This window comes from Pecten maximus, chromosome 16 (assembly GCF_902652985.1).
Source record: "Pecten maximus chromosome 16, xPecMax1.1, whole genome shotgun sequence".
Lineage (NCBI taxonomy): Eukaryota > Metazoa > Mollusca > Bivalvia > Pectinida > Pectinidae > Pecten > Pecten maximus.
The window spans coordinates 5485329-5495827 of NC_047030.1; the positions used below are offsets into that span (position 1 = coordinate 5485329).

Below are 10499 nucleotides of genomic sequence, written 5' to 3' on the forward strand. Positions count from 1 at the left end.
GTCACACACATGTAGGGGTATATATGTAGTGAGATTCCTGTCACACACATGTAAGGGGTATATATGTAGTGAGATTCCTGTCACACACATGTAAGGGGTATATATGTAGTGAGATTCCTGTCACACACATGTAGGGTATATATGTAGTGAGATTCCTGTCATACACATGTAGGGGTATATATGTAGTGAGATTCCTGTCACACACATGTAGGGGTATATATGTAGTGAGATTCCTGTCACACACATGTAGGGGTATATATGTAGTGAGATTCCTGTCACACACATGTAGGGGTATATATGTAGTAGATTCCTGTCACACACATGTAGGGTATATATGTAGTGAGATTCCTGTCACACACATGTAGGGGTATATATGTAGTGAGATTCCTGTCACACACATGTAGGGTATATATGTAGTGAGATTCCTGTCACACACATGTAGGGGTATATATGTAGTGAGATTCCTGTCACACACATGTAGGGGTATATATGTAGTGAGATTCCTGTCACACACATGTAGGGGTATATGTATGTTAAGTGAGATTCCTGTCACACACATGTAGGGGTATATATGTAGTGAGATTCCTGTCATACACATGTAGGGGTATATGCAGTGAGATTCCTGTCACACACATGTAGGGGTATATATGTAGTTAGATTCCTGTCACACACATGTAGGGGTATATATGTAGTGACATTTCTGTCACACACATGTAAGGGTATATATGTAGTGAGATTCCTGTCACACACATGTAGGGGTATACATATAGTGAGATTCCTGTCACACACCTGTAGGGGTATATATGTAGTGAGATTCCTGTCACACACATGTAGGGGTAGATATGTAGTGAGATTCCTGTCACACACCTGTAGGGGTATATATGTAGTGATATTCCTGTCACACACATGTAGGGGTATATATGTAGTGAGATTCCTGTCACACACATGTAGGGGTATATATGTAGTGATATTCCTGTCACACACATGTAAGGGTATATATGTAGTGAGATTCCTGTCACACACATGTAGGGGTATATGTAGTGAGATTCCTGTCACACTCCTGTAGAGGTATATATATAGTGAGATTCCTGTCACACACATGTAGGGGTATATATGTAGTGAGATTCCTGTCACACACCTGTAGGGGTATATATGTAGTGAGATTCCTGTCACACACATGTAGGGGTAGATATGTAGTGAGATTCCTGTCACACACCTGTAGGGGTATATATGTAGTGATATTCCTGTCACACACATGTAGGGGTTATATGTAGTGAGATTCCTGTCACACACATGTAGGGGTATATATATGTAGTGATATTCCTGTCACACACATGTAAGGGTATATATGTAGTGAGATTCCTGTCACACACATGTAGGGGTATATGTATAGTGAGATTCCTGTCACACACATGTAGGGGTATATATGTAGTGAGATTCCTGTCACACACATGTAGGGGTATATATATAGTGAGATTCCTGTCACACTCCTGTAGAGGTATATATATAGTGAGATTCCTGTCACACACCTGTAGGGGTATATATGTAGTGAGATTCCTGTCACACACCTGTAGGGTATATATGTAGTGAGATTCCTGTCACACACCTGTAGGGGTATATATGTAGTGAGATTCGTGTCATACACATGTAGGGGTATATATGTAGTTAGATTCATGTCACACACATGTAAGGGTATATATATAGTGAGATTCCTGTCACACACATGTAGGGGTATATATGTAGTTAGATTCCTGTCACACACCGGTAGGGGTATATATGTAGTTAGATTCCTATCACACACATGTAAGGGTATATATGTAGTGAGATTCCTGTCACACACATGTAGGGGTATATATATAGTTATATTCCTGTCACACACATGTAGGGGTATATATGTAGTTAGATTCCCGTCACACATATGTAGGGGTATATATGTAGTGAGATTCCTGTCACACACATGTAAGGGTAGATATGTAGTGAGATTCCTGTCACACACATGTAGGGGTATATATGTAGTGAGATTCCTGTCACACACATGTAGGGGTATATATGTAGTGAGATTCCTGTCACACACATGTAAGGGTATATATGTAGTGAGATTCCTGTCACACACATGTAGGGGTATATATGTAGTGAGATTCCTGTCACACACATGTAGGGGTATATATGTAGTGAGATTCCTGTCACACACATGTAGGGGTATATATATAGTGAGATTCCTGTCACACACATGTAGGGTATATATATAGTGAGATTCCTGTCACACACATGTAGGGGTATATATGTAGTGAGATTCCTGTCACACACATGTAGGGGTATATATGTAGTGAGATTCCTGTCACACACATGTAGGGGTATATATGTAGTTAGATTCCTGTCACACACATGTAGGGGTATATATGTAGTGAGATTCCTGTCATACACATGTAGGGGTATATATGTAGTGAGATTCCTGTCACACACATGTAGGGGTATATATGTAGTGAGATTCCTGTCACACACATGTAGGGGTATATATGTAGTGAGATTCCTGTCACACACATGTAAGGGTATATATGTAGTGAGATTCCTGTCACACACCTGTAGGGGTATATATGGAGTGAGATTCCTATCACACACATGTAGTGGTATATATGTAGTGAGATTCCTGTCACACATATGTAGGGGTATATATGTAGTTAGATTCCTGTCACACATATGTAGGGGTATATATGTAGTGAGATTCCCGTCACACATATGTAGGGGTATATATGTAGTTAGATTCCTGTCACACACATGTAGGGGTATATATGTAGTGAGATTCCTGTCACACACATGTAGGGGTATATATGTAGTTAGATTCCTGTCACACACATTTAGGGGTATGTATGGAGTGAGATTCCTATCACACACATGTAGTGGTATATATGTAGTGAGATTCCTGTCACACACATGTAGGGGTATATATATAGTGAGATTCCTGTCACACACATATAGGGGTATATATATAGTGAGATTCCTGTCACACACATGTAGGGGTATATATGTAGTGATATTCCTGTCACACACATGTAGGGTATATATGGAGTGAGATTCCTGTCACACACATGTAGTGGTATATATGTAGTGAAATTCCTGTCACACCCATGTAGGGGATATATGTAGTGAGAATCCTGTCACACACATGTAGAGTATATATGTAGTGAGATTCCTGTCACACACATGTAGGGGTATATATGTAATGAAATTCCTGTCACACACATATACACAAATATACTTTTTATTTTCATTCGTTACTTGGCTACTAGTAAAAATTCATCCAATATACTCCCATGATGTTGTAGTCATTGACTGTGTTTTAGATTAATGATATCTAGTTCCCCGATTAGCTAATTCTCCTGACCTACATGTACATAGTTTTGTGTTGAGTCTACCAATCAGATCCTGTCATTGGTTGATTTAAATTGGATTTTGACTACACATCTTTTTATATGGAGTCGCGATTAGAGGTTTTAACCTAAATCGAGACTTAAACCAGCAACATCAACATCATCATCACATCTTTTTGATATCCCCATGTAAAACATTTCACTCAGACGATTAACCTTACTGATATATATATTTTTTTTTTTCAGTTTTGAAATCTTTTTTATTCATCCTTTTACATATAGTATACATACAGGTACATATATTACATGGTATAATAATACAGACATATCATTACAGCAGTAAGATGTACAATACATATTAAGTGATGAATAGAAAAAAAAGGATTGGTTGGTTTTTTTTTGGAATACAGAGACAAACAAACAAACAACCTTCCACTCACGCTTTCTCTCATTTTAATATATTGTGTTTAGAGGTATGTATAAAAAAAGAAAAACTTTTGACTTACTTTTAAGTACATGTTATGATATGTGTGAAGAAGATCTGAAAAATTATTCACTTATATAGACCATTTTTTCACAAAACTATCATACTCCATGTTGTTTTTGTAAATTACCTCCTCTGTTTTTAGATACAAATCTAGTTCTTTTATGAATCCATTAATACAGGGGAGACAATTTTTAATTTTTTGTTTATAAATATGGAATTTTGCTATTAATACTAACGTATTGAGATATTTGACTTCTTGATCTTTATGTAACTTTCCCAAGATTACATCCGTAACATGTAATTGTAAATTAGTTAAAGTATCATCATATAGCCATACTTTGAAATCTTCCCAGAAGATTGCTACTAGTCTGCATTCCCAAAAAATGTGGACTATAGTTTCTGTATGACGGTTACAAAAAGTACATAATGGAGAGTCCTTTAGGTTTATCATATGTAGATATTTGTTTGTACTTATAATCCTGTGTATTATTCTATATTGAAACCATCTTAATTTACAGTCTATAGTGGATTTAAAAGGGATTATGTTTATTTTTTTCCACCACTGATATTTTATTCTTCGCGTTGAATAGACATTTAAAATCAGATTTGAAATGCATTGTAACTGGTTTGTTAATTAGGTGTGTGTTTTGTTTTTTAGCATTTATCTTTTTTTTTTTAATTTGTTAGTTAAAGTTTTTATGCATTTCATAAAATTTATTATAAGTAGGATTTTATTTCATTAATAAGTTATAATTTTACAAGCAATACATATCATCTTTATAGAGAGGGATTTTATGTTATGTGTTATTTTTGTACTGGACGATTTGCAAGGAAGATCTGCTTTGCATCATGTGAGTACTTTGGTTGAATTTCATTGAGTAATCGATATGCACTGTATATAAAATATATATAGAAAGATATGAAAAGAAAGATAGCAGACAACATACACTACTCAAATCGATATGACCTAAAATTCTAGCTGCACGCAATCTAAGATGCTCATTCACGCTCTTCTTACATTACAATGACCATTGGACTGGACGCTTGGCCGGGGAACCCTTGCGACATTAGTGTATAAGAATAACTCACCGTATTTATTTTTATCGCCGAGCCGACAACGAGGCTGCAATAACGTACACTACACATAATCTATATACAAGGCTCTTGTTTACACATCAAGTACACAATAACTTGCCCAATATATATATGTTTTATTTCAACATATTAGCAAAATATAAACAAAGATACATCTAAATACCTAATTTTAAAATATAGCAATATGGATGCAACAAAATATCGATAAAATTCAGATCAGTAAAGCTGACAATGTTCGTGGAACAAGCTAACCAGCAATCCAATACACGGCCGGCAAAACCGGGATTCTAGTCTACTCCTTTTTCTTCTCTTGTTAAATTTCAATGAATCAATTCTTTTCGTAAGGACTACTCCCTTTTCTTCTCTTGTTAAATTTCAATGAATCAATTCTTCTCGTAAGGAAAGTCTGGGGTTTGTCAATTTCAGTCCCTTTTACGTTTCTTTTAGGCAGAATCTGCCTGCGTTTTTGCAGGCTCATCATTTTATGTTGACAGATAACCCGCCTCTTGCATTGTGGGACTAATTGCACAGAAAGTTGGTCCGTCAGACCCAGTTATTGTTTTTGGGAAATCCCCGTAAACTTTCATAAATACACACTTTCCTCCATTTTTTTTATTTAGGATAATATGTTAGGTATATATTAAGTCTGAAAACTGTAAAGAGGTCAAAATGTATCCATTGATATATATATTTCTTTGGTAGTATGTGGCTTTAATTATCGCATGTACATGTATGTTGATTGAGTCGTATTTAAAAAATTCCACCCCCCCCCCCCCGCCCCCCCCCCCCCCCCCCCCCCCCCACCAAAAAAAAACAACAAGTGTCGTTTTCGGGGCATCGCAAGAATACACTTATTTCTAAAATGTATAAAGGGCTTGTTGAAAAAAACACTATTTTATTGCACTTTAGTTCAGTGTAAGAATACTGTTTATGTATATATCAGAATCAAACTGTATACATATAACTACTTATATATGACACCAATCCTGTAAAATCATAATACATGCGTATAGGCGTATCTGTGCCTAAGTGACAGTGAATGAATTAACAACGTTTTCGTTTACTACAGATATAACACGCGAACGACATTAATTGTCTCCTTCTCGTGGCCATAAGCATTTTCTTTTTTCTTTTCTTTTCAGGCAAGGAACTTGGTAACATATTCTTTGATAAACAATGATCGGAGCAATCCACATAATGTTTATGCATTGTGGAATGACCATGGGTTAAGCAATGGAACCTCACAGCCGCAAGCGGTCGTTTTCCTCTGGAAGAGATTCACCTTATCCCAGTAAGAAAAAATGGAAACATCACAATGTAGTATCTGCGAGAGAAGGGAACGACCACCGACTGTCACCATGGAGAAGGCATGGTAGAAAGAGGCGTGACGACCTTAGCGACAGGAAAAGAGAAACTCCTGTATGGACAGGAAGAGGACGATGGGATAAACGTGGAGGATGGAAGAGAGGGGCAACGAGGGGACGAGGAAGAGGACGATGGGATAAACGTGGAGGATGGAAGAGAGGGGCAACGAGGGGACGAGGAAGAGGGAGAAACAACGAAACAGTTTGGATTAGTGACGACCAGTTTTACTCTAAACCAACTGATGCAGCCATAGCGTGTGGAATTGATGATTTCCGAGTTGAGAAAGAGACTAGAGCAACAGGGAATGATCCAGGTTCTTCATGAAATATGTCAATCGCCCAACAAATACTGTGTCAGAAAGGTCTTCGAAACTTTGTACAATGACAAGTTTTTTGAGCGGAATGATGTTTTAGTGATGATAGAAAAAATGCTGGAAAACCAGGAAAACCCAGCAACTGATGGAGCGAATATTAATGTATCCCTCATTGGTAGCATTACGAAATCGTACTGGACATTTCTCAGTAGCACCAAGCGTGTTGATAAGGGTTTTGAAATGCTTTTAAGCCGATGTGAACCGCATTTTAATCATTTGCATAGTATGCATCCCGAGAGTTTGGATGATTTTGGATGTTTTAGATCTCCTGTAGATTGTCATCTCGATCTGGTCCTTCAACCTGGTATGGCGGCGCTATATGATAATGTCGGGTTGAAAAAACGTAAAATCACTGATCCTTACGAAAACGTGCATTCTCTACTCGAAAGGATATTTTATCTATATAAAGAAGATGTCACTCGTCCACTTATTCGTGGTTTGCGGCGACTAAGATATTTCCTGAAAACAAACAATGATCTTGAAAAGTTTCGTGATGATGACATCCGTGTTTACCGTGATTCAAAGTTCCTCTGTAGTGTCGCCAGTATTTCGGATGGTCTTGTATGGGAACTACAGCTGGATACTAGTCAACCACTTGTCAAAAGCATAATGAATAGGCACAGACGCATATTACAGTGCGGGACTTTGATCTGTATGTCAAATGATGTTTTCAAAAAAAATATTGTATATGGGACTGTTGTTGACAGTCAAAACAAAGATGACTTGACAAAGAATGGCATCGTGTCCATCGAGTTTCCGCAAAGTTTTAACCCAGGAGAAGCACAGGACTTCTTTACGTTAGTAGAGAGCAAAAGTAACTGTCTCGCACATATTGGTGCTCTTGTAGCTCTAAAGGTGAAGCTAGAAAAGGATGAACAGCTTCCTTTTGAAAAGCAGATAGTGTATCATCAGCAGAGTAACGATCCGCCAGATTACTTAACAAGTGGACTAAGTGTTGGAAAAAGAGTTTCTTTTGACTGTCTCCGAAAGAAATCAGACACTGATAACGGAATCGATGACAACAGGGTTATTAAGGATATCATTGAACAGATGGTTTTAAACGTTTGTGCCGACATATCAAGTGTGAACCTACCAACATGGCCTTCCCCAGAAGACGTAGGTATGGACATTTCCCAGTACCGGGCATTTTCAGACGGATTAATGCAAGGATTAGCACTAATCCAAGGACCTCCAGGGACGGGGAAAACGGTCATCGCTCTGAAAATGTTAGAAATGCTCCTTAACAATGAAAACATCTGGTGCAAAATTAATGTAGGACCGATCATTCTACTCAGCTATACAAACCATGCTTTGGATCAGTTTCTTGAGGGTATAGTACGGATGCCAAAGATGTATGCAGTTTCAAATAAGGATATTGTCAGAGTTGGCTCGCGTTCTAAAACCGAAAGTTTAGACAAGTTTAATCTAAGGCATCGTAGAAAAGAGAGCAAAACAAAAACCCGACAGAATGCACTCACAGCCTTGCATGCGGCAGCGGAAGAACACTTCGAAATTTCTCATGCTATTAAAACCTACCAAACATCACTTGTTCATGAAAGCTTCTTGCATGGCGTTGACGTGATTCCAGATCATCTCTTTATGTCGCTAAAGGAGCAAAATTTAACGCCATTACCGGCAGATGAAACTTATCTCTGTGGCTGGCTAGAAATCCTTTCTGATGATTTTGTGCCTCATCACGGCGTGGAATACGAATATGTCGAAATGAAAGAGGAATTGGACACAGAGGAAATTCCGGAGAACGACCGGTTACGTTTAGGATTTGATCAAGAGGACGTTGAATTTGATCTGTCTGGGAAGGTAGATATAGGCACCTCTAAACAGTTAATGTTGCATCCAACGTCTATTGTAACAACTGAAACAGAGAAGGACAAAGAAAAACGGAATCAGATATTGGACCTTTGTAGAAAAAGAGAAGACTGCAATACTCCAAGAGGTGAAACGTCGTATCATGCGGACAAGACCGATGTCGCCAGAAGAGGAAAACAATATAAAACATGTCTGGTATTTATCTCCTAATGACCGATGGCGACTATATGCACTCTGGATTCATAGAATTCTCAGGACATTAAAAGAGGACGTGATTACAGCTCAAGAGACTTACCGAAATGCATATGGAAGATACAAAGAGTGCCGCCATTCAGAAGATATCATAATATTGAAAAACGCAAGAATTGTTGCCATGACGACAACACGAGCTGCTACTGATCATGAAATTCTTCGAAAGATAAATTCAAAGATCATGGTGATTGAGGAAGCCGCGGAGGTACCTGACCATCATTTATTGGCATGTTTGGTCCCATCACTTCAGCATTTGGTGATGATCGGGGACCACCAACAGCTCAGACCAGCCTACAATGATTACAAGACAGCCATGCGATATGACTTAAACGTGTCGATCTTTGAACGTCTCGTTACAGCTGGACTTCAATTTCAACAGTTGCAGTTCCAGCACAGGATGAGACCTGAAATTGCTGATTTGTTGACGCCAACTATATATCGGGAGTTACAAAACCACTCGAGTGTTATGGAGATTGAGGATGTCAAGGGACTGCAGAATAATGTATTTTTTCTGAACCATAACGAAAATGAACACGCCAACTCCAATCAGGATGTTAAAAGTCATAAAAACCAACACGAAGTTGACTTTATTGCACAGTTCTATCGATACCTACGTCTCCAAGGATACAGAAGTGAAGATATCACGGTGCTAACGACGTACAAAGAGCAAGAGAGACTTCTTAAAATAGCCATCAGGGATATTGAGAAAAAAGAGAAGTTTTTGTCAAGATTATTGAAACCTCAAAACCGTTATTCTAAGTATGAATCATCCGATTCGTACACAGGAAATAGAGATTATACCGATGCTAATCATATCATTACATCACAGGAGTCAAACGATAGCTGCGAAACAAGTGACCAGAACGTTGGAAATGCACGTGTCACAACAGTAGACAATTACCAAGGAGAAGAAAACAAAATAATTTTGCTGTCACTCGTAAGAAGCAATGCTAAAGGAACCATTGGATTCTTAAGGGAACCAAACAGAATTTGCGTTGCTTTATCAAGGGCGAAAGCCGGTCTGTACATCATAGGCGATTGTGAATTATTGCGGGAAAAGAACGTTCTTTGGAGCCAGATAATCCAGAAAGCGGAATCAAAGGATGGCTTGGGACGTCACTGACTCTTTGTTGCAGAAACCATCCTCATATTAAGACTATGGTTTCAAAGGCAAGCGATTTTAAAAAGGTCCCTAATGGAGGGTGCTCACTGAAATGTTCCATCGAGCGTACCTGCGGCCACGTCTGTCCGCGAATGTGTCATATAGATGATCCAGATCACAACCGAAGGCTATGCATTTCGAAATGTGAAAAACCATGCTCCTCGGGACACAAATGTCAGTCTGAGTGTAACAAGTGCCTGAAAGAATGTCAACCTTGTAAGTTCAAAGTGTTCAAGACTTTACCAAAATGTAGGCATACTGTGAGTGTACACTGCTATAAGAAACCAGAGGAATGTGAATGTACAGAACGTTGTACAAACATACTTGAATGTGGACATCAATGTCAGAAACGGTGTGGAATCGCCTGTAACACACTTGAAGACTGCAATGAGCTAGTGCAGGTTTCAGCCGACTGTGGACATACGATACAGACGGCATGTCACACTAAACATAATCCTGTCTGCAAGGTCAAATGTAGCGCAAAACTACAATGTGGTCACGTGTGTAAGGGGACTTGTCACTCCTGTTTTGCTGGTCACTTACATCAGAAATGTCGAGAAAAAATCCAAC

The 10499-nt window shown here is 38.5% G+C and overlaps 1 protein-coding gene across 1 annotated transcript; it reads left to right on the forward strand.

The window, feature by feature from the left end:
* Positions 1-6742: 6742 nt before the first annotated feature.
* Positions 6743-9945, forward strand: LOC117314557 (NFX1-type zinc finger-containing protein 1-like). The gene is made up of 3 exons (XM_033868624.1): positions 6743-8506; positions 8571-9455; positions 9597-9945. Exons 1-3 carry the CDS (start codon positions 6743-6745, stop codon positions 9888-9890), a joined length of 2943 nt encoding a protein of 980 aa, XP_033724515.1. The 3' UTR covers positions 9891-9945.
* The last annotated feature ends 554 nt before the right edge of the window (positions 9946-10499 follow it).

Coding starts and splice junctions, on each gene's coding strand:
- LOC117314557 (XM_033868624.1), top strand. CDS start 6,743: ATGCTGGAAAACCAGGAAAACCCAGCAACTGATGGAGCGAATATTAAT. Junction 8,507..8,570: donor AATTTGATCTGTCTGGGAAG/GTAGATATAGGC, acceptor CAACTGAAACAG/AGAAGGACAAAGAAAAACGG. Junction 9,456..9,596: donor AAGAGAGACTTCTTAAAATA/GCCATCAGGGAT, acceptor ATTACATCACAG/GAGTCAAACGATAGCTGCGA.